We start from the raw sequence: 25,091 nt of genomic DNA, 5'->3' as shown, positions 1-25,091 counted from the left end.
GTAGCTCCAAATTATAAGACAGTTGTTCATACTTCATAATCACAAAAAAATCCCCAAACTTCCATGTTTTCTTCTGCCACGCTGCCAAAACCTTGGATGTTTTCACCATGGGACATTTCGTTACACACAGTGACAGCACTGTGATAAGCTGGTAGATAACCAGTCAGAGTGCAAATAAGAAATCCATTTGGCTTGAAAATGCTTAAGATGGTTAGAATTCTTAAAACGTTGTTTCCTATGTAGTGGTGGCTTCTCTTCACTACATCCAAAGAATGGGGCCATTAGGTCCTTGGATGAATCTGAAATTGATAAAAGAGAGTAAATTATTTTAAGTAATTCAACAATATTAACATATACATATATTTCTTTGCACATGATACAATAATATCAGCATACAGAAAAGGAAGACTTTGTCCCCCTTGGGAACAAATAAAATCGTTGTGAGTCAAGTGAGAAAACACATGTAAAGTCCCTGGCAAACTTTGAAGTGCTATTTAAATGTTAGCTACTATTGCTGTTATTATACTGCTCCTGGATAAAAGAACCAAAGAAGAAAGCCTGTGCTCTTTTACAGGAGTGACCCAAGAAGCTGTCCTTGAGTTTTTCAGTCATGATTAAAAAGATCTTGATGGGTTAAACCATTGGGACCAATCCAATATGGATAAATTTAACAGTAATAAATGTAAAATCTTAAACTTGGGTTAAAAAAATGAACTTCACAAGGGGAAAGGTATGGTCAGACAGCAATTCATATGGAAAGTATCCAAGGATTGTAGTTACCTAGAAACCTCATATGACTCAAGAGGGTTCTATGGCAGCTGAAAATTTGAATAGAAACTCAGCTCGCTTTAGCAGTGGTACAGAGCAGAGCTCCTAAACTTTTTGTTCCCTGTATCCCTTGGTTTTTAGGAAACCTTCCCATACACCCTGTTCAATATAAAAAAAATAAAACCCTTACCTTCCATCTTAGAATCAATACTATGTATTGGTTTTAAGGCAGAAGAGTGGTAAGGGTGGGCAATGGGGGTCAAGTGACTTGCCCAGGGTCACACAGCTGGGAAGTATCTGAGGTCAGATTTGAAACTAGGACCTCCTGTCTCTAGGCCTGGCTCTCAATCTACTGAGCCACCCAGCTGCCCCCTCCTGTTGAATATTAAAGGAAATAACTGATCAAGCTTACCATTAGTGTACATACAAGAAATAAAAATAAGGAGATTAATTTTAGTAGAGTAATACTGTTATTTACCAAATATTCCCCATATCATTGGCAAGCTTCCTGTACTTCTACATGTGTATTCTTGGTTGGGAACTGCTATGCCACAATGTTGATGACTAGCAAGATGGCAGACCCTTCATGATCTGGTTTGATCATGCATGGAGTACTGTGTTTAGTTTTGAGTGCTACCTTTTGGGAAAGACAGTCGTAAGCAGAAGAGTGATCAGGATGGTGGATGGATTCTCAAATGTGCTCTATGAGGATTGGTTGAGAAGAAGAAAAGATTGGGAGAGCGGTAAGCATGAAAACTATCTTCAAATATTTGAAGGTTTTTCATGTACTTCTCTCCATTTCTTCCCTAAGAATAGCATTAGAAACTTTAATAGAAGTGTTAGTAAAGTCTAGGGAAATCATATCCACCACATTTCCCTCCTTTGACAAATGTAAGAATTCTGTCAAAAAAGGAAATGAGATTAGAACTGGAGAGAGTGACCTGTTCTTAATGGTGCCATTTTGGTTCTTTGGAATACCACTAGGGTTGGGTGTAAATTTAAGGAGGCCAATCAAAAATTCAGAGAGTTATTGGATTTGCAGCACTGAGTGACATTGGGGGGGGGTTATCTTGTCCACCATATCCTCTCCACCAGAGGCCAACCCCAGAGAGGGCAGGACTTATTTAGGCTATGTTTTGATGGCTTAATTGATTCAGCAACACCTTCTGAAAATGCTGAGTACCTTTTATGTGCAAAAAATTGATCTATGTATATTCTTTGAATTTTCTTTGGTTAGGAAAAAGGAATAAGCATTTATATACTGTGCCAGGTTCAGTGCTGAGCACTTTACAAATATCTCATTTGATCTGCTCAACAACCTTGTGAGCTGGGTGCAGTTATCATTCTTATTTTATAGTCAAAAAACTTAGGTAAAAGAAGAGGTTAAGTGACTTATCCAGGGTCACACAGCTAATATATTTCTGAGGCTAGATTTGAATTCAGATCTTCTTGACTCCAGACTTAGAGTTCTATCTACTATACCACTTTCTTATGAGAGGTAGTCTGATTAGTTGTTACAATGGTGGATCTGGGTTCAAATCCTTCCTTAGATACTCACTGGCTTCATAAACCTGGCAAACCATTTAACCTCCCTCAGATTCTTTTCCCTCATATATAAAATGGGGAGTATGCCAGCATTTACATCACTGTATTGTGAGAATTTAATGTGTAAAGTTCTTCATAAACCTTAAGGTGCTATATAAATGTTAGTTATTATTGTTTTTCCCTCATCAAATGTTCTGGGTGTTAGAACTGTTTCCCTTTCATTTTTGTCCTCAGCACTTGGAATGTCTGACATAGCCTAGTACAAAGTTAAGGGCTTAACAAATGACTGTTCCACATAGGAGGGTGAGGGGGAGAAGAGGAGAGACATTAGAGAGGTTGATTTTGAAGTCCCCAGCCCACATGTTTCTGTTGTTCATAAAGTAAATGAGGAAAAGGAATACTGAGTAAATTAAAGTATACCCCAAAGCCCCATTGCAAATCAATTCCACTCAATATTTAAGTCAGCTAGTCTCCTATTAATGAAAAAGAAATGAAAGAAATTCTAGACAGTGAAGAAGGCTGAGCTGGGTTAAATATTAATGTGCTATATTCAGGAAATAGAGCTGGCTGCCATATTGATATTATTCTACTTCTGTTCAATAGCTAGAGGAAATGAAGCTTGCACAGTTACAGAGCTTGGGAGCCAGAAGGGACACTGCAGGTCATCTGGTCCAGCCTATTTTGGAAGAATAATCCTCTCTGGTAGATTCTCGGTTATGTCTGACTCTTCATGATTCCATTTGGGGTTTTCTTGGCAAAGATGCTGGAGAGGTTTGTCATTTCCTTCCCCAGTTCATTTCAGAAGAAACTGAAGTTTGTAATTTCCTTCTCCAGCTCGTTTTATAGATGAGGAAACTGAGGCAAATATCATTAAGTGATTTTCCTAGCATCACACAGCTGGTAAGTGGCTGAGGGCAGATTTGAACTCAGGGAGATGATTTTTTTCTGATTCCAAGCCCAGTGCTCTCTCTACTGCACCATCTAGCTGTCCTAATAATCTTCTCTCCAGTGAAACAAATGGTCACTTAACCTGTAATCCTATATTGGCAGCATAGTTTGTTTGGAAGTGTCTATTTTTTTTCAGCTGGAAAGGAAAACTGAACCTTTTTCACCAGTAGGAAAATTCTGGGTGCTGTTACCTCAATTGAATATAATTTTAAGCAGTTAGAGTCTTGGGTAACAAACTGATTCTCTTAAGGAGTGATCTGCCTGGACAGAATTTTCTGTTTGCTTCAATGTACCTTCCTTGCCACACTGCTGCAACCTGGTGAATTTATTCATTCTCTACTTTTTCTCCTTCTCCTTCCTGAACACTAACTGGAATAACTTATTTTGGGGCTCTTCCTGATTTTCTTAAATCTTCTCAGTTGCTGTGTGTAATGATGAATATAAGGTAACTTTTATCGTGTTCTGAATGTTTGCTGTGAAGGAATGGGTAAGAAAGGAGGAAGTATATATACTAAGAGGAAAGAAAAAGAAGTGGACCCATGAGTTGAAATGCTTTAGCTTTAAGAGATAAAAACATAGGACTATAGAATGAGCTTTCTGGAGACATGAAGGAAGCCTTCAAACATTTGCTTGAAGACCTCTTGGGTCTGCTTTCTGGGACCAACCATGATGGCCAAGCCTTCTTTCATGTGACAGACCTTCTAACACTTAAAGATTACTAGACCACCAGATGATACTCTTATCAGTTCTTTGCCACTCCAATCACTCTCTTTTGGATACTCTCTTGGGTATCAATGTTTGCCAGATTCTCAGAGAAATTAGATGAATTGCTCTAAATCCCAAAAGTAATAAGGGGGAGTGCTGGCTTCAAACTTTGGCATTCTGGTCCAGAGATGGCTTTACAAAGCATTCTGTTGAGGTCAAGTATACATTATCTATCTATCTATCTATCTATCTATCTATCTATCTATCTATCTATCTATCTATCTATCTATCTTTCCATCTTCTCTCTCTCCACCCCCACTGTCTGTCTAAATGTACACACATACATAATGTGTATACATTAATTCAACACACACGACGCGCCTATGTTAACACACATGTATGAATACACATAGATACACATCTCATGTATACATACAAGTAGAAATGTATACATATAAATAAGTGCAGGTATAAGCAGACATGTACATGTGTATGTGTATGTATGTGCATATTCATGTAAGATACATAAACAATGTACACATATACATATATAAGTATGAGTCTTTTTATTTGTATTACTTGTAAGATTAATCTTTTCCTTATCCTCTCTAAATTGCTAATGCAATATCTTTCTTTTGTTTTTTAGTCATTTTTAGTCATGACTGACTGAGATTTTCTTGGTAAAAATACTGAAGCTGTTTGTCATTTCTTTCTCCAGTTCATTTTATTGATGTAGAACCTGAGGTAAATGGTAAGTGACTTTTTCAGAGTCACACAGCTAAGTAAGTGTCTGAGTCTGGATTTGAACTTGAGTCTTCCTGATGTTAAGTCCACCATTATCCACTGTACCACCTAGCTGCCCAATATCTTTCTAATTACTTATATTTAAGTAAGAGATTTCTTTTGTATTTATTCTTTACACATATGCATATTGTAACAATAAAGAAAGCCAGTAAGTGATGTTTGATCAATGGGGGAGAAGAGAGAGAGAGTCTATGTGGTGAGTCTCTCTTGAAGCTCTCCCCCATGGCCGAATATACACTGGGAGAATTTAAAGGGGAGTTACCCTGAAACTGGGCAATCTGGATGGTCATGCTGCCCCACAGGATTTGGGGGCAAGGCTTCCCTATAAGACAAGGTACGTGGCACCCCAATTTGATTCTGAATAAGGACAGGGTTCACACAAACCTCCCTCCATCATTTAAATTCACAGCAGATGGTCTGGCTTCAAGATGGAAGCTGCCAGACCAAGCTGAGTTTCTCTTCTCCCTTGTTGTCTCTCAGGCACTCTAGAATGCTATCTGACTGATGAATGGCTTTTATTATTCGCAATTCAGGGGTTAGGGAAAGAGGTGAAGGGCAGAGGGATTTGGGGGAGCCCTCTTTGCTATTGCTATGTGACTTGGGTGGGATCCCTAGTGGTTCCCATACCTAAGCTCCACCACCCCCCTTGCTCCTTCTCTTTCTGTTTCTCTATTTCTGTCCTTTCTTATAATTGTAAGTTATGACTGAAAGGTGTGTCCCTCAGCAAGGTTGCATAATGGGAGAAGGAGACTAAGAGATGGCTCCCAAAATGGAGTCCAAAAACTTAGCTAACTCAGTGGTTGAAGTCTTGATGGGTGAGGTGTGATGGAATGGCTTTGATCAGGGAATCAGGGTTTCATTTTCCAAAGAAAGATCCTCAGGAAGCCCTCAGGACTGGATCTGAGCTGGGATGTCCTCCTCCTCTATCCTCACAGTCCTCCACTCGAAGCCCTCTCCATTCTCTCTCTTCATCCAGAGAATCCCCAGAATTCCCTCTGGTCTCAACTGTCAGCAACTGTCAGCAACTCCTCTGGCTCCTTTTGTGCCATCTCCCTTGCACAAATTCCATCCTTACAATATACATACACAAACATACATGTGTATGTATATCCCTGATAGAATAAAGATCCTTGAGAGAAGGGGTCACATTCTATTTCGTTTTTGGCATAGCTCCTAGCACATAGATTATTAATAAATAATTATTGACTGACTGAAATAACATTGAAAAAAATCAGCTAAAAAGTTTTTTTCAATGTCTTATTGGTAATTTATCCCAGAGATATTGTTATATTTGGTGCTTTGAGGAATTTCACTTTTTTTTCTGTTATTGAAACACTTGCACTGCATTGGATTTTACACTCAAAAGATGAATTATTGAGTGCTTATTGTGTGCTGGTGCTGGGGGAGATGCTAAGTTTATCTAAGACATGGTGTCTGTCCTTTTGGAGTTTCTAGCCTAGCAACGAGTCCTGATAGGTATCCAAGAAAGTATAATAATAAAAAAGCTCACAAATATTAAAATAAGGTCACAGGCAAAATGTAAACAAGTAATTCTATAATACTTAATGGGGACACTGATTAACTATTGGAATGTCAAAATAAAAGTTCCTTGAGGGAGGTGGATTTTAAAGAATGACTGGGAATCAAACAGACAGGTAGGAATTAAGGCAACCCAAGGTACAGAGGTAATGAACCTGCCATGGATGGAGGGATGGTAATTAATAAAGTTTGGCTCTAATGTAAGATACATTGAAAGGAATAAGATAAAAGTGGTGCCAGATTATTCAGAACCATGAATGCCAAGGAGTTTGAAATTAATACTATATTCAGTGGGAAGCCATGGAGTTTACTGTAGAGGTAAACCAGAGCCTAACCAGATCTTTTTCTATGGAAGGTAAGTATGGCAGATCAAAGGAAGGAGAGAGTGGAAGTGGGAGGAGCAATACTACTGACCCCTTCATTTCAGTTCCCATCAACACTTCTCAGGTACAGGTCCTCCTTACCAACCTCCTGGTGCCAGAGGTTGAATCCAATTAGTCCTTTTATAGTTGGGCTTCATTTTAAGGGATTTCAATATACACCCTTCTATCCTTCAATAGCTTCTAAGAATTCTAGAATATTAAAGTTATTTTAGGAGTCTTTAAGTTCAACCTTCTGATTTTACAGATGAGGAAACTGAGGCCTAATGAGATGGTGTTCACGGAACAGAGTAGAGACCAGAATTCTGGGCCTTCTGTTGCCTGGGATCAATGTTTTTTCTACTTTTTAATAATGGATGATAGATTTTCATTTTCAAATATGGAATAGGCATTTGGCAATAAAAAGAACAACAAAGTGACTAGAAAAAAATCAGTACTTCCAAGTCTACTGGGTGTAGAGTGGTGGCAAAGAAGTCACAAGTTTTAGAGTTTAAACACAATCATTTTATAGAGGTATCCTTAGATTTTTGAGGAAAATTGTTTCCAAGTCAAATGTAACCAAAGGAAGTCTCAGCATCCATTCTGCTGCAGCTAATTAAAATGGCTCCTGTGGGCCAGCGACAAGAATGGCTCTTATTTCTGAGCACTCCGGTCAGTGGGTATCTCATTTAAATGAAATAAAATAATCCATACTGAGCTGCAGGAGAGCCTATGGATGAATGTTAATGAGCCTGTGTTGGCTCTAAAGTCATTTGTGGACATGACAAAAAGGGAAGTGAAGGTTCAGGAGAGGGGCTGCCACACTGGACAGTTGTCCAGAGGCCTTCTCTTGTCTTCTTCCCTTCTTTCCTCAACAACCCCCTCCCCAAATCATTCCTGTTGAATAGAGCTTCACTTTTTTCTTTTTATAATTGATTTAACTTTTCTAAGTAAGAGTAGAGTTGGCTGAATAGAGCATAATCATCTAATTAAGTTTCATAAAAAGTTGAAAAAAACTGGGAACAAGTAATTTTGAGCTACTATTTTGGTGGATAGAGTTCTGGACTTGGAGTCAGAAAGACCTGGATTGGTATTCTGACTCTGATATTGCCTGTGCAGCCATGGGTGGGCCTCTTGCCTTGTCAGAGCTTTAGACAACTCGATAAATAGGCTTATTTATTAACTTAAGAGTTGGATTTTGTTCTGAGAATGTGGAGAAAATTTCTGTACCAATGAACTCAGAGATCCTTGACATATTGATGTAAGCTCCAATTCAATCCAATTGAATTAAATTTAACATGCATTTATTAAGCATGTACTATATACCAAGGACTTAGCTAAGCATTAGATATGTGAACACCAACAGAGGAGTCTCTTTCAGTCAATTAATCAATTGACCAATAAATCAACCAGCATTTATTAAGTTCCTACATGCCACATACTGTGTTTGGCATGGAGACACTAAGGAAAGAAATGAAAGACTTTCTAACTCTCAAAGAAATTACACAATACACATGGAGGTGTTGATGGTAGCAGACGTTGAAGCCAACTGGTGCTTTTAAAGGTGGGCCTCACTTATAGAGAATTCAATATACAAAAAAAATAAGCCTGAAATGTCAAGAATTATAAGGCAATTGTTTTTTTTTTCCATAAAGGGTTTTTAAGTGAAAAAAAATTATGAAAGAATTTACCCCAGCTTTAGTAGACTTCAATTAAGTGTGGTTCTCTTTTCTTGTTCAGGACCATTTTAATTTTTGTCTTTGCACATCCAGCTCTTTGCACAATGCCTGAAGCTCTGGAAGTGTTTTACACATGTATGTGGACTTGGTAATAGCTAGCATTTATATAGTGCTTTCACATTTGCTAAGAGTTTTATGTATAATTTCATTTGATCCTCACAATAACCCTGTGAGGTAGATGCTATTATTTACCCTATTTTTTAGGTGAGGAAACTGAAGGGAAAATATGTCTCCAGCATCACATAGGTAGCAAGTCTCAGAGGTAGGTTTTCTTGATTCCACATCCAACACTCTATCCACTGGACCACATCGCATTCCTCAATGAATGAATGAATTAAAATGATCTTTAATGGAATGTTTAAACACTCATCTGGACAATTTAACTAACCCCCTGTTGTTTTATGTACTCCACTTGAGCAAATTATAGTGATCTATAGTGGTTGAATTATTTAAATAATTATCTCATTCTTCTACTTCCCCCTTTAATTTGGAAGCAAGGATGGTTAGTAAGGCAGCAAAGGCAACTTTGTCTTGTTCAATGTGATGAGAGATTGATTACAGGCTGATAACAGATGTGACATGGGACATCTGGAGTATCAGGCTTCTGAGTCATCAACATCCTTTACTTCAGTCTTTTTGGGAATGTATTATGAGATAAACCCACAGGTAGTGGACCATCTGAGCATATCATGGTGGACTTTGGCACATGAACCCCAATAATTCCACTTACTCGTGTGGTTTTGATCTTGTTGCCAGTTGCACACATCCATCCAGAATTATCAGGAAGGGTCTTACATTCTTCTCCTTCGAGACATGGCTCCATCTCACACCACCATTTTCCAATCACTATGGAAGCTAGAGAGGGTGAGGGAGAGACAGGCAGAAGGAGAAAGTGGGAGGAGAGAGAGAAGAAGAAGAAGAAGAGGAGGAGGAGGAGGAGGAGAGGAGAGAGAGAAACAGAGAACAAAAGAGAGAAAGAGAGAGAGAGAAAGAGAGAAAGAGAAGAAGAGAGAGACACAGAGAGAATCATGATTATAATTCATTAGGAACAAAGAACACAGCTTGATTTCTTTACTGGGCAACTGGATTTTGAAGAGACACTAGGTTCTCTTCACCTTTAGTGACTGGAGAAGCAAACTCTATTAAGAAATGGGCTTTTCATTCACAAGCCCCACAATACAAATGTAATTATGTTGTCAGACTTCATCAAGCAGTGATTTATCCAGCAACTCATCTTAATGGGAAACATTGTGGGACAACTTGTACTTTTCTTGATAAAGTTTGAGGATATTTATTTTCATCATTTACTTAAAAAAAACCCTATTACTTTCTGTCTTAGAATTAATACTGGGTATGGGTTCTAAGGCAGAAGAATGGCAAGAATTAGGCAATGGGGGTAAAATGACTTGCCCAGGATCACATAGCTAGGAAGTTGTCTGAAGCAAGATTTGAACCCAGGACCTCTTTTCTCTGTGCCTGAATCTTAATTCATTGAGCCACATAACTGTACCTCATAATACTCTTTTTATGTATATACAATTGTGTCCTTCATCAGAATGTAAGCTCATTGAAGGCAGGGGCTATTTTTGTTTTTCTTTACATTTCTATTTCTTAACTCAATGTCAAAGTAAGCACTTAATAAAATAAATGTTCATTGGTTAGATGATTGCATATTTCTATCACATGCCTTTTATTAGGCCTTTTCAGATACTGGGGAGGACAGTTGCTTGCTCTTCCAAGCAAATCAACTCATCTTTTCCAGGGATGGTTTCCTGGTAGGGAAAGTGTAATAATTGGCCACAAAATGGATCTATTGTATTTATGGTCAGTGTATTCCTTGAAGGATAAACTTAAAAAATATGTAAAAAGACAGAATACCAAATCCCACAAAGACAAAATCTAATGGTCTCAGACAAGTCATTTCTGCAGTTTCAATCAAAGCAGGAGATTATGTATGTATACATGTATTTTTCCATCTCCCAAACTCAGAAGCTTAAAGTACTAGAAATGTGGGGTTTTTTTTGTATTCACTTCTGATTGGTGGATTTTAAAGTAGGCCAGAGCTACAACCCCAGAGCATCATTACAATAGAACATGTCTCCTGTCAATGTGTCTTCTAAAGATGTATAAACATAATATGACTTATCTGTGATTTTGCAGGAGGAAATCTTGACAAAGGAATCTCCTCCACCATCAAATACTATAACCTCTCTATGCCTTCATAAGTCATAGATTTAGAGCTAGAAGGAGCTTTGGTGATGACTTAGTCTGAATCACTCATTTCACAAATGTGGAAACTGAGACCCAGAGATACTAGATGACTTGTCTTAGGTGCCAAAGTCAGGATTTGAACTAACTCTTTCTTTTCATTCCAAATCCCATGATCTTTTCACTTTTGCTAAATCCTAAAGAGTTGTCTCAGACATTGAGAAGATAAGACAATTACCCAGGGCCACAATGCTACCATGTGTCACAGGTGACACTTGAATACAAATCTTTTTGTCCTTAAATCTAATATTTATCACTACATCATGTTTATATATATGTATAAATATACATATCTATATCACATAGATATCTCTATCTATCTATCCACCTATCTATCCATCGATCCCTCTCTCCATCTTTCTCTCTCCATCTATCCACCCCTCTCTCCATCTCTCTCTTTCTCTCTCTCTTTCTCTCTCTCTTTATCTATCTATCTATCTATCTATCTATCTATCTATCTATCTATCTATCTATCTATCTATCTATCTATCTCTATCTACCTACTATCTACCTATCTATCTATTCATTCACACATGTATATATATACATGCATATATATATTTAAGTATATACAACGGTAAGCTGGTGTCATAGCCCAGAAGACCTGGGTTTGAATCCTATAACTGACATTATTTGACATTAATGTCATAGTGTCCCAGGCTATGCTCTAAGACCATCAACCCTATTGTTAGGGTTAATTATAGACACATTGTTAATCTGCATTGATGGAGAAAGTTGCTTGTAAAAGAGTGACATTAAAGATCTGGACCACCCTGTTTCCTGCCCTCCCACTTTTTCTTTACAGATAAAAAACTTTTGACTTTACCTTTTCTATGCAGGATCTTAAACTCATTAGGTCCAAAGCAAATCTTGTTTTACTCTATCACACTGACTTTGCCCTTTCCAGGGTTCCCCAAGCAGATAGCTCCTCCTCATCATATTTTGCCTTTTTTATGCTTGTTTGTCAATTTTACCAATGTTTGGCCAGTTATCTGAGCTTCAAATTGGTTAGTCATTCTTCCTGTATCTATCTCCATGATATCTCTCATGTCAGTCTTCCTCCATAGTTTCCCAACAGTGTATTACTGTCCCCTGTTCCATATAAGTAAAGCCTGTGGTTCTCTTACTCAAGAAGCTGTTCAGAGGCTTCCTATTACCTATGGGATAAACCGATGAAGTAAAAATCCCTTTAGAGCTTTTTACAGTCTAACTCCAACATATGTTGAAAGATAGTTTATGATATTCCTTACATGCTCTTCATTTTTACCCATATGGCTTCCTTACTATGCCTCAAGCTGGAATTTGCCTCTACTGCCTTTTTACCTTTGCATAGGCTGCTATACCTTTGCAAAGCTCCTCTCTCCCACTCTGTTTACTGAACTCCCCTAAATCTTTCTAAATCTACTTGGTTTTGTTGACATTGAATTGGTAACATGGTATAATGGCAGAAAAATTGGCTCCCAAGCTAGAAATCATGGGTTCAAATGCTGCATCTGATGCTTGATACCCATGGGACTTTTAGCAAGTCACCTTCCTGGCTATCAGTTTCCTCATCTGTAAAATGAGGGATTCAGATTTAATCGTCTTTTATGTCCTCTCTAATTTCAGATCTATGATTCTACTTGGCTGGTCAAAATTCTAGTGCCTATACCATGTTAAAAGGGAGAAAGGAACAACTCCTGGGGTGATGGTATCATGGGTAGTTTGTGTTAGTGAACTAACCCCTAAGGGTATCCCTCCCTGTCAGGTCAGAAAGCTGAGGGCTGCCCTCTCTCTTTGAGCTAATAAGGTAGAGGTATGAGTACAGCAAAGGTCTGAAACAGATTAAGAACACCCCAGGAGGGAGAAATGATGGTTGATTAGGTGAAATTTGGGAGACATAATCCCCTTGCTGGAGGAAGATCAATGACTTTTGACCCAGGACTTTGCTTAACCTGGATCTGATAGACCTTCCTTCCTTGAGTTAAACCTCCACCCACCAACCTTCTTTCTTTTCTTCAAGATCTGACTGCTAATTTATAAACAACAATTATTTATTTGGGGTTAGGATAACAAGGGTGAGATTAGGGAAGAGGTCAAACAGAAGTTCCTTAAGCTAAAACCACTGAGCAATGAAGGATCCTTTGGGTTTAGGCCAACAGCTGAAAGGACTGGCCTGGAAGCAGTCTCTGTCTTCATGGTTCCCTTTTGCTGGCTAACCTAATCTAGTATTAAAGAAATATTAATGTCTTTATGGGTGGCTGGCACAGAGATGATTTTGTCTTCAGGATTGACACAGCCTGCCCTGCAGTATAAATCTTCTCAGGCAGCTGTATGTCCAGTCAGTCCACACAGGTCTTCAGATATAGAGAAACAGGATCAATTCACAGTCAATATTAGCATTGGGTAAGATCAGGAAATTCTCAGGAAATGGTGGGGTTTTCAATCCTGAGGTGGGGTTTTGAGTTGCATTCCGTCCAGGGTTCAGAACTGAACTCCCTTCAGAGACAGTTACCTCCCAGAAGTCCCTGCCCCTAACCTTCCAATTGCCCCTGGCTGTCTCTCCTGCTTCTCCAGCATTCCATTTCCACTCTGTTAAATCCTTCCTTTCAACCATTCCTTTGGACAATATTATGGCCTCTTTTCACCTCAACTCTTGCCCACTCTAAATATCCCTTTAGATTATTGTCAGATTAACATTATTATCCTGCTCAAAATTTAAATTAATTCTAATTTGTTACATCACAAAAATTAAATTCTGTAGCCTGGCATTCAAGGCCTTCTATCTCCATCATTTTACCCAACCTTTTAGCCTGGTCTTTTATTCTTCCCTCATTTTTTCTTTTTTTTTTGGTCTACTCAAAAGTATTTTTTTTTGCAACATACTCTATGTTTTCTTATTTTTCTCTCCTGGTTAATGCTAATTCCTCTACCTTGAGTGCCTCCACCCAATTTCCTTCTGCCAGTAAAAATATTATCCATCCTTTTGTTGAGGTCTGGACAAAATTCCACCTCCTCCAAGAAGTCTTCAGGGGTAGAATTTCTATCCTACATAATCTGACTCATGTTCAAGGCCATGTAGTACAATGGAAACCATGCTGGATTTGGAGTCAGAGGCCTGGGTTTTAAATCTCAGCTCTACCCCTTGTGACCTTGGACAAATCATTTAATTGCTGAGCTTCAGTTCCCTCATCTATAAAAGGAGTAAATTGGACTAGATGTCCTCTAAGGGTCCTTTCCAATCTATATTTATGTTCCTATGATAGCATGCTCCCCCCCTCAAAGCCCTTTGATTGTATCTCCAATATGGCACTTCAACAATTAATCACAAGGAAGAATCTGATATATGTCCCCCTCCCTCCATAGAGAGATATAGAAAACATTTATTAAAAATGTTTTCTCTAAGCCAGTTACTGTGCTAATGGGAGAGCCTGAGGGGTTGTATCTTATCTTCTTTTGTAGATTCTGTAGCAACTAAGTGTACCCCACACACAGTAAGCAATAAATATGTATTGAATTATTGACTCCACAGGGTGATTTAGAGGGAAAAAAAGCTCTGAATTTGGAATCAGAGGGACTGAGTTTAAATTCTGGCTTTGCCTCTTAGTAGCTGTTGCCTTTTGCAGGTTATTTGACCTCCCTGGGCTTCAGTTTTCAGACTCGATGGTCTTTAAAGTTGCCATCCCAACTCTAAATCTGTGACCTAGTGAATACTAGAATTCTTTAACCTGATGTTGAAAATAAAATGCCAAAGAAAACAATGCCTTAACAAATTAGAGTAGGGGTCCATACATAGAAAATTCCCAGCACAGCTAAAAAGAGGAACCAGGGATCAGTTAGATCAATGGTTGGCAACCTTTTTGGCCGTGAGAGCCACAAATGCCTACGGAAGGAGGAGGATGGAGGCAGAAGGTGCTGGAATATGGGGCGGGGGCTGAAGGGCCCCCTGGGGCACATCCTGGGGCTCTGCCCAGACTGGCAGGTCAGGAGGTGGAGCCAGATGTTGCTCGAGAGCCATATGTTGCTGACCCCTGAGTTACATGATATTAGATAGATGATAATCAAATACAGAAGAAACTTTTCTTTTTGTAGTTTAGTAAAGGTTTAGTGCTTTGTAACTCATTCATTCTTCCATCCATTCAGCAATCCATTCATTTTATCCATCTACTCTTCTATCAATCTATTCATTCACATGTATAATAAGGAAGGGTGAGAAAATGGAGATTTAAAAATTTCTGAGCAAGTGTAGATCTGAACTGGGTTTTGACAAGATTCATTTAAAGTACAATTTGGGGGTTCCTTTTTGTTATATTTTCATCATAAACATACCAGTCTCATTTCATGAAATCACCCACAACAAAAGCTCTCTGGTCTTGGCTCAAAGAGAAACAGGGGAGGATTTATTTTTGCCAGCATCCCTCCAATGAAGAGCTCCATCACTGGCTTTCCCATTGAGGCACATGGAAAATGAACTCCTCCTGTCAGCGAGGTCATCTCTAAGTGACTTTGCCTTCTTTTGACAGGTACAGAGCCTGTTCTCTTTTCTTGTTACTGCTCCTTGACCTTTCAGATTCAGTTCTCTTTGTTGCAGGCTAACAAAGTAGCCTCTGTCTCTTTTCAACACAACTAGTCACTAAATGGAAATGTAGGCTGAAGGAGAGGAAGTTTTGTGAAATCTGTGAGCCACCTTTAATGCAAGGTTTTGAAGATTCTCTGATTCACAGGGGAGGAAAGTCTAATAATAAAAACATTTCAGACCTATTCACGACCTCCCCAAGAGAATACCTGAAGTGGGTCTAATAAATGGGATGTGATGATGTAGCTCTTGTCTAGAACACATGTGAATTGAGTTCTTTTCTTTAGATCAGGATTGGTAAGAGCCTCAGAGGTCATCTAATCTAACTCTCTCATTTTACTGATGAGGAAACTGAGGCTTAGGGGGAATTAAGAATTTTGCCCAAGGCTATACTTGTTATGAATGGTAGAGCCACTATTCAAATCTAGCCCATTTCACTCCAAATTCAAGTCTTTCTCCCTGTACAGTTGTATCTCCCTCATATGTCATCTTTTTTTCTTAAGTAATTTCTTTCCATTTGAATAATTCTTTGATTCTATTTGGTGAGTAAATGAAACCACATTTTAAATACAGGTCAGTTGTAATGTCATCATTATATATATATATATATTTATAATATATATATATTTTTTTGACCTTCTACATCTGCCTCTCTTAACTCATAACTAACCTTAAATTCTAATCAACATCACCTACTTCCCACTCCTTGTATATGGCTTCAATCTCTTACCTTTATGCTTTCTCAGAGGCTATCTCTTATGAAAGGAATGCCCTTCCCTCTCTTCATATATCTCTGCCTTTAGGAATAACTATTTCCAATCAAGATCTACCTAAGTGGATATCTTCTTCCTCTAGAAAAACCAGCAACTGTCTTTTGCCTCTTTTTATATACCCATATCACAGTGCCTGGAATAGAATAGGTGCTTAATAAATAGTTATTGATTGATCGAGGCTCACAGAAGTATGGCTTAGCTACTGGTAACTGGTAGAACTGGAATTTGAACTCAGATCTTTTGATTCCAAGTTTAATATTTCCCCCATGTTATCCTGATAAATTAGAATTGAAATGAGAGTGCCTTAATTTGAGGCTCTGTGTGAGCCTGAATAAGTCTCAGCAACTCCATTTCCTCAGTTTCCTTATTTTTCAAAATGAGAGTTGTGCTAAAATCCAGCTTGAAAAGTCATATCATACTATGGGTAGTATAGTCTTCTGGCATTCTAAGAGTACAGAGGAAGGAAAGAATGATGTAGAGAAGACTTTATGGAACTAATGGGACTGTGACATGCTGTAGCATAGCTGGGCTTTAAAATATTTCTTTCAATTCATTTCAAATCAACCAACATTTATTAAGGATGTACTTAGTTACAATCATTGTCTTGGGCCCTAGGGACCTTTGTATCCCATTTTTAGAAAAATGAAACAGTCACTGATCTCAAGAAGTTTCAACTCTACTGGATAAAAGATGTAGAAAATACTTTGTAAACTGTGAAACATTATATGAGTATAAGTAATAACATTTAAAGAGTGTTAATTGGGTTACACTTTCCGGGAAGAGAACATTGCAAATGCAAAGGGATGGAGGTACAAATGAGCAAGGAAGTCACCCTGTCAGGATTGAACAAGGCATTTACCTTGGGAATATTAGGGAATTGGGTTAGATCGGCCAGCCGGGGTCACATTGTGGTAGTTCTCTGATGTGGAAGAATTGAATTTTATTCTGTAGACAATTGGGGGCCGTTGAAGAGTTTTGAGCAGGGAAATGAGATAAAGGTGAAGTGAATTACAGAGATTAATCTGGCAGCAGTGTGCAGGATGTATTGGATGCAAAGATGGCCCAGGAGGGTGGAAGAACACTGGCAGCAGGCATGCGGGTTAAGCTGCAATTTACAGCCATCCATGTATGAGGAGATGAGTACAGAAATCATGAGAGCATTAGTGTTAATGGAAAGGCAAAGAAGGGAGAGACTGATAAGAAACCAGGAGGGAAGAAAGGCCTGGATCTAATCATATTAGAGATGAGGCTGAGTGAAAGATGACAAAGATGACTTTGAGTTTGACTGGGAATGTCTCGAGATTCCTGACCAAAAAGGTAAAATGAAATGATAACAAGGAAAAAAAAAGCAAAATCTTTGTAGTCTTGGCAGTGCTTAAGAGTGACAGCACTCATTAAAATCAACATACTACTTACCACATGTATAAGGGTCATGCTAGAACTACATGAATCAATGAGGATCTTTTAGCCTTACTTTATTGTAATTTGCCACGGTTTAAAAAAACAATGGACAGGATTTCTTTAGGTAAATGAGACAGTCCTCAAATCATTTTTGTACAGGTTTTTGGGGTAGTTTGTTATAATGCTCACTGGGATAGCCTTGGACAAGTACTCACCCCTCCCGGGTCTGGTTTTTTCACCTATAAAACAAGGATGTTGTACTATATAATTTCCAGTGTTCCTTTTATCTTTGACTCTTCAAACAGTGGGGCATAGAGAACGGATAGAGAGCTGAACTTGGAGCCAAGAAGACCCAAGTGAAATCATGACTTAGGCACTTACTAGCTTTGTGACTCTGGGTAGTCACCTAAACTCTCTTTCCGCCTCCAAAATGGAGATATTAATATTGTCTTCCTCATAGGTTTGGTCTGAAGTTTAAATAATATATTTAAAAGTGTTTGGCAATTTTTAAAACACTATATCAATGTTGTTGTTTTATTTCTTGAAATAAAATGGACTTCAGAGGTCATCTAATCAAGTTTTTCAAGGCTTTCATAGTGCTTTAATTATTTTTGAAATTTAAAATTTTATTTGTTGTTTGTTTACATAAAAATTCCCAGGTATCTCCCTTCCTCCCTCCTCTCCTTGCATTAGAGAAAGCAATGGTTCATGAAAAGTATGTATAGCTATCCACATCCAGAGAAAGAACTATGGGAGCAGAAACGCAGAAGAAAAACAACTGCTTGACCACATGGGTTGATGGGGATATGATTGGGGATATAGATTCGAAATGATCACCCTAGTGCGAATATCAATAATATGGAAATAAGTCTTGGTCAATAACACATGTAAAACCCAGTGGAATTGTGTGTTGGCTATGGGAGGGGGGAGGGAGTAGGGGAGGGAATGAATATAAATCATGTAACCATGGAAAATTTTTTATAATTAATCAATGAAATAAAAATATATAAAAATAAAAAGTATGTGTATATAAATTGTCTTTTGTGTTTCTATTTATCAATTTTTTTCTCTGGAGATGGACATTTACAAGTTATTTTTAAAAATTAATTCTGCAGCTGTATATTATATTCCCTTGGTTCTACTCATTCCATTTTTCATAATTCTGTAACTGTATATAATTCAGGGTTCTATTCACTTCACTTTCCACACTTTCTTTTAGGTCTTTCCATGTTTTTTTTTATAATTAATCTGTTCCTTATTTCTTATGCCGCGGTAGTATTCCAACACAACCATATGCTACAACTTATTCAGACATTCCCCAATTGATGGACATCCCTTCAATTTCTAGTTTTGCCACCACAAAGAAAACTGCTATAAGTATTTTAGAACATATAGGTTCTTTTCCTCTGTCCCTGATCATCTTGGGAAAAAGACCCAGCAATGGTATTGCTGGGTCTAATGGCATGCATAGTTTTATAACTCTTTGTCCTCCAAAATGGTTGGATTAGTTCATAATTCCACTAGTAGTATATTTGTGCCCATATTTTTCCACATCCTTCCAACATTTGCCATTTTGTCCTTTTATCATTTTAGCCAATGTCACAGGTATGAGATAATATCTCAAAACTGTTTTGATTTTGATTTGTATGTCTCTCTGAGTAACATCTAAATCGTTTACAACTGAGAAAACTAAGGATATAATGAAGTTAAGTGATTTGTCCAAGGTCATGAAAGTAATTAATAATAGAGGTGATATTTGAATTCAGTACTTCACAGAGTGCCAGGGACATAATAAGCTATCAATAATTATTGTATTGTATTGTATTATAACCTCACTGAATATAGTAGGGACCTATGATGTACAAGACATCATATTCTGAATCCAAAGAATGTGATTTCTGCTGTATATTGTTTATCATCAGCCTTTTATCCAGTTCAAATAAAGTTACTGGGTAATCAAACAAGCTGACTATATTTCTTTGGGCTATAAATAGTGGTAGAAAGTTCTACAGTTTCTCAGCTCAATGGTAGATCTTTCTAGGGGATAGTAGATTCATGAGTTCCTTGAAGAGGCAGACTTTTGGCCTGTTTTGGAGGCAGCAAGGAGAAGGAGAAGATAGTCCACAGAAGTGCTAGCCTTTCCTTCTCCACACATTGTACATGTTTTTGGACTGATGAAGCTGGCTGCAAAGAATACACCCAACTGGTATCAGAGAAGGAAATATCAAAGACAAACATAGATACTGATGAATGCAGAAAGTTAGAATCCTAAAGGAAATAGCTTCAAGAAGCATGACTTACTGTATCAAAGATGATTAATGGCCATAGACTCCAGAAGGGGCTTCCCATAGCTAGGAATTGCGAGTTGACTCTTTGATCACATATGTTTTCTCTAGTTAAAGCCCACTCTACCATGGACCTCCATGTACTTGTGGGAGAGAGTGCCTCCTTCTTTGGGGGTGGGAAGTCAGTACTAACTGTTCAAATATTCTTTGATAAAAAACTATTTGATGTCTGCTAGTTAAATGAAATGGGAAACACACTGGTAGGGGCTCATGAGCCATGATACTAGAAATCATGGTTATTCTTAGGATTACCTGATAGAGCCCTGAGACCAGCAGTAGCAGACGGGTCTATTTCTGACTCTCGGACTGCCAATATAAATGTGTGTTGGGGCATGTCTCCAGAGGGGCTTCTGTAATTCTCTATAAAATGCCCAATTATAATTCCTTCTATGAATTCTAAAACAATTGCCTCTGTCTTAATACTTTTATCAAGGTAACTGAGTGGTAAAGAGAAGAATTTGGGTAGTTTCCTCAAAACCCCAGACAATGAGGGATCTAATTTCCTGTGATGTGCTGTAGGCTGATTAAGTCCTGACCTTTAATCCATGTTTACTATAGTATTTTCTTTGTTGCAGAACAAACTGCAGTTTCCTTGTAGGCCCCACAGTTGACTTTTCAGACTCCCAAGGAAACCACAGGTGACAATTGAACTGATTAGTGTTAACAATTCCCAGTCTATGTCGAGTTGGAGGATTAAGTGAACTTTGCTTTCCCCAGATGGGTGGGCTATTCAGAGCTTTCTTTAAGAGCAAGGAGTCTCAAACCCTGGGCAAATATATTATTCTTTTATAGAAACTGCAGGGATTCTCCTTTTAGACACAGAGCCTTACATAGATTGCCCTGTCTGTCTTTGATGTCAAAATGGGAGGAAGGCCGGAAAGAAAAACATCGAATCTTACTTGGACCTACACATGGCATTACCCCCTGCCAAAGAAAAGTGAAAAATGATGTCTAAGTAATGACTTAGCAGTACAAAGAATCAAAACTTGCTATTTACTTGATTTTGTAAAGACACCGTAATTTATTATGTATTTTCTTCCCAATTCTGGGTTATCTGATCTTATGCTTTTAGAAAAGAAAAGTCATTTCATCAGAGCACAGTCAGAGAATCTGTGTTAATCTTGGCAGTACCAATTCTCACCTTGGAGACATTTTTTGGGCACAATAATTCCTCAATAACAAAATCTAAGAGTTGGTCTAGATCCTAATTTGAGGTTCTACTAAAATATTCTATAGTTTTAAGGTTCTTAAGGTTCTAAGATCCAAATATTTGAATATATCGATCAATCAACAAACATTTACAATATGCCCACTGTGATCTAAGCACTGTGTTAAATGTTAGACAAATAAAGATAAAGTTACATAGACCCAGTTCTCAATTTGGATAATTTTAAGCACTCTTCTTTTTTCTTTTTTTTTAAACTTTACCTTTGAACTTAGGATCAATACTGTGTATTGATCCCAAGGCAGAAGAGTGGTAAGGGCTAGGCAATGGGAGTTAAGTGGCTTGCCCAGGGTCACACAGCTAGAAAGTGTCTAAGGCCAGATTTGAACCAGGACCTCCTGTCTCTGAGCCTGACTCTTAATCCACTAAACACTCTTAGTGGAAATATAAGCAAACATCTCTGTGGGAACTCCAAGTGTGAGATTTTGCTGTTTCTAAATTTATAAAGCAGTAGTTAAATTCCTTCTGCATCTTTTAATAACTACTATTTATATGTGACTATGTATATTAAAATATAAATGTATATGGCTTTTTCAGAATCCTTCCAAAATTATTTTCCATGAAAACAAGGTCAGCTCTGTGAAATTTGCACTATAGTTATTGTTATCCCCATTTTAAAGATGAGGAAGGTGAGCCACAGAAATGTGAAGTGTTTTGCATATGGCCATGCAGCTTGTGTCACAGGTGAGATTTGAACCCAGAACTTCTTTTTTTCTAACCTGGCATGTTACTCTCTTGCCACTTTTCTTCTTAAGGTTTATATTGTAGACTAATTACTTCATGCTGCCATTTCTGCCCTGATTTGGTCGCAGCAATGACATTGACTTTGGTAGCAATAATATTGCTGGGCAGTAAAGAGTTAGTGAGAGGTAAACAGAAATGGTACTGATTTTTCAATATGTCACTGGAATTATTGGATTCCTGAAAGGCAATCTTGTTTTATAGCCAGTTCTTAAAGGACCCTCCCTTTTCTGTTAATGGAAGATTACCTGTGTGTGTGCCTATATCTACCTATAACTGTGAAAGTATTCTTTGGAAGAGCATTAGTAAAGTCCTTTCTTTGTCAAAAACATAAAGGAGTTCATAAGAATATCATTATCTCATAGGAAAGGCAATAAGGATAAATTGAAAGAGTATACAACTGAGTCAGAAAACATGGCCTTCTTTTTTAGATTTTCAGCTTAGTAACTATATGACTGGTAAACTAGTTTCATTTTATTTAATCTAATTTATTTTATCTATCAAATATGATACTTTAGAATTGGGACTCAAATCTAGGGTCTGACATTTATTACCAGTATAGCCTTGGGAAGGTGACTCTACATCTCTAGGCTTCACTTTCCTCATCTGCAAAATGAGAATGTTGGACTCAGTGACTTCTTAGGTCCTTTTCATCCTTAGGTCTCAATTCTATGAGTTGTCTAACTCAGACGGTTGTTGGGGGTCTTCGATGAGATGTGAGTCAATGCAAAGTTTTTTTTTCCCGCTTGATAGACTCTCTTTGCATTCCATCTGCATGGGCTGCACAAAAAACTTTAAAATTACTTGTAACCAACAGAACTTATTTTATTTGATCTTGTTTGGTTCTGAATTCTCCCTTTAGTCATACTTTTTTTGGGGAAAGTACTTCCTGTTCACTTCAATTTTTTTATGAGATGACCTTTTATATTCAAATGAGTGCCTACCTGGTAGAAGATGATGGTCTAAATCTAATTTCTGCCAAACTGCTTTTGTAGACATACTTTGAAGGAGCTATGTGTTCACCAGAGAATTCAAGGAATCCAGAAAGAGCCGAGATTTCATCAGGATCAGAAACTCCCACAGTGCCAACTACCTCCACCAGTAGCAGAAGGCAAACCAACTATGAATTGGTAGATAAGAGCTTAGGACTTGCTTGAAGGTACATATATGTTAGATGGTTTGGTCAGGCCACTAAACCGCTAAGTCAAAGATCTTTCTCACCAAACACAACATTCTCTCCACTTCCCTTGCTACTTTTGAAGTGTTCTCTAAATGTATGCTATTACTATTATATACAGCATATCAGAATTGTTACAGATTTTACTACAATCGAATCATGTCCTTTAAGCACCCCTTTTCTCTTTTTAATAAGTAAAATCATCACTTTTTATAGTTATAGACATGTTAAGATATTACTTAGGTTAAACTCCTGCTCCTAAATATTAAATCGTGCCCAGAAATGGTTGGCACTGAGTTCATTTGCAAAACTAGTATTCACAATCTTGTTGGTAATGGGAAAGTTGTATACTTATTGTAAGGTATTTCATTTTAATCTAACTCCTACTAGAGAAGATTGATATAAATAAAATTTAAATAGAAAACACATTTCAGATGCCAGCAGTGAAAAAGACTTTGTCAGCCTAATGAAAAGATATCAATTTTCTCCACTTTTTTCAATAAATGGTGAGTCATTTTCTAAATGGATTAGATTAAAGGAAAGTTCAAACTCCCAGGGAGAGGCTCTTGGCACTGATGGAGCCTTTAGAGAAGGGAGAAAGAACAGAAGCATGTAAAACCTCTTAAGTAGCTTCAGATCTATAAAAATTGACACAAATTGGGATAGCAGTATCTCTAACCCTGAGCTCACCTACTCCTTAAGAAGCCTAATCTAGTGGAATTGAACAAGGCACATTGTTTCTCTGATTTGATTAGGATGTCATGGGTTGCTGAGTGAATTACGGAACTGGGAACTTGGGAATCTGTGTGAAGGTGGTGGAGACTGGAAGTAAAACCTATTGGCTTTGGATGTCATATATTTGTTTCTGAGACAGGGATATGTGCTAAGTGGAAGTCTGATAAGACAGAGTGATGATAAGGTAACAGATGATGATGTGTTAATGCAGGCTGTGGGGAATTTGTGATGGTGTGAAGTTCAATGGAGTCCAACTTAGTTTCAGAAAATTGCAGCTGGTCACTTGTTCAAAGATAGTGTGTATGGGCAATCCTCAATGGGAAAACACAGGTGAGCCCAAGTGGATTTTCAGGGCTTAATAAGCGAGCAAAGCATACCCGGAAAAAGAGTTTGGCAAGAACTTCTCAGCATTTCTATTACTGTGCTTATCTCCTGCAACCATCAAACAGATGAAATACAAAACCATCATTCTAATCAGTTGATCGTTTCATCTTGATGTCAAAGAAAGAGTAGATTCACTCTTTGGGGTATTTTAGAGCTAATACTTCTACGAGACCAGAAGAGCATTGAGATCCTTTCCAACAATAATGTTTATGTGTGATTCATTTTGGTTCAACTTGATCCTGAGGAGGTTCGAATTCTTTTCTCATGCCCCCTCTCCCTTCTTCTCTTTCCTCTCTCTTCTGGAAAAAACATGATCCAGAGAAAAAAAGAAAAACAACCCAGATGTTCTACAATATTTAGAGCAGCTCTCTTTGTGGTGGCACAGGACTGGAAACTGAGGGGAGGCCCACCAATTGGGGAATGGCTGAATAAGCTATGGCATATGCTCGTGAAGGAATATTACTGAGCCATAAGAAATGATGAGCAAGTAAGTTAAAAAAATGGAAAGACCTACATGAAATGATGAAGAGTGAAATGAACAGAACCATGAGATCATCAAACAGCAAATGAAATATTGTTTGAAGAATTACTTGGGTATGTTATGTTCACTTCCAGAGAAAGAACTGATAAATAGAAACAAGTAAAACTTAGTTGATATATACATATGTCTTTTTGTCAAATTATGTCTTCTCTAGTGTGGGGAGGAGAGAGAATGAGGGAAATATCTGAGGATTTTAACAAATAAATTTTAACAAATTTTAACAAATATATTGTAACAAATAAATAAATTGAAAAATGATCCTAAGTTATCAACAAGTAAAATGGATTTTTCTTTTTCATCTTTTTTCATTTTTATAATGAACTTAATAATTATAGATATCACCTTTTCAATATGCAAAGAATAACTAAAAGAAGGGTAAAATACAAAACTGTGAACTTCTGTTACATACTGTTTAAAAATATGTCTAACAATTTTGACTAAGTAGTAAGAGTGAACCCTATTGGATGCCTATTAACTCTTGCTACAGTGGAGGATGATGCTAATGCATTGCTTCAGTCAGGGACTTCTGAGCAGAGAAA

At 37.7% G+C, this 25,091-nt stretch overlaps 1 protein-coding gene across 1 annotated transcript in view; it reads right to left on the bottom strand.

The window, feature by feature from the left end:
• Positions 1-281: 281 nt before the first annotated feature.
• Positions 282-25,091, bottom strand: part of LOC123230674 (chemokine-like protein TAFA-1) — a 565,308-nt gene continuing 540,498 nt past the window's right edge. Inside the window, exons 3-4 of the mRNA XM_044656817.1 lie at positions 9,138-9,262; positions 282-299 (exon numbers count right to left, since the gene is read on the bottom strand). Coding sequence (XP_044512752.1) covers positions 282-299; positions 9,138-9,262 — 143 coding nt within the window. The remainder of the gene's footprint in view (positions 300-9,137; positions 9,263-25,091) is intronic.

The sequence above is a fragment of the Gracilinanus agilis genome, chromosome 1 (genome assembly GCF_016433145.1).
Source record: "Gracilinanus agilis isolate LMUSP501 chromosome 1, AgileGrace, whole genome shotgun sequence".
In the NCBI taxonomy this organism is placed as follows: domain Eukaryota; kingdom Metazoa; phylum Chordata; class Mammalia; order Didelphimorphia; family Didelphidae; genus Gracilinanus; species Gracilinanus agilis.
Note: the sequence above shows the minus strand (reverse complement) of the source record. Positions and strands in the feature narration are given on the sequence as shown.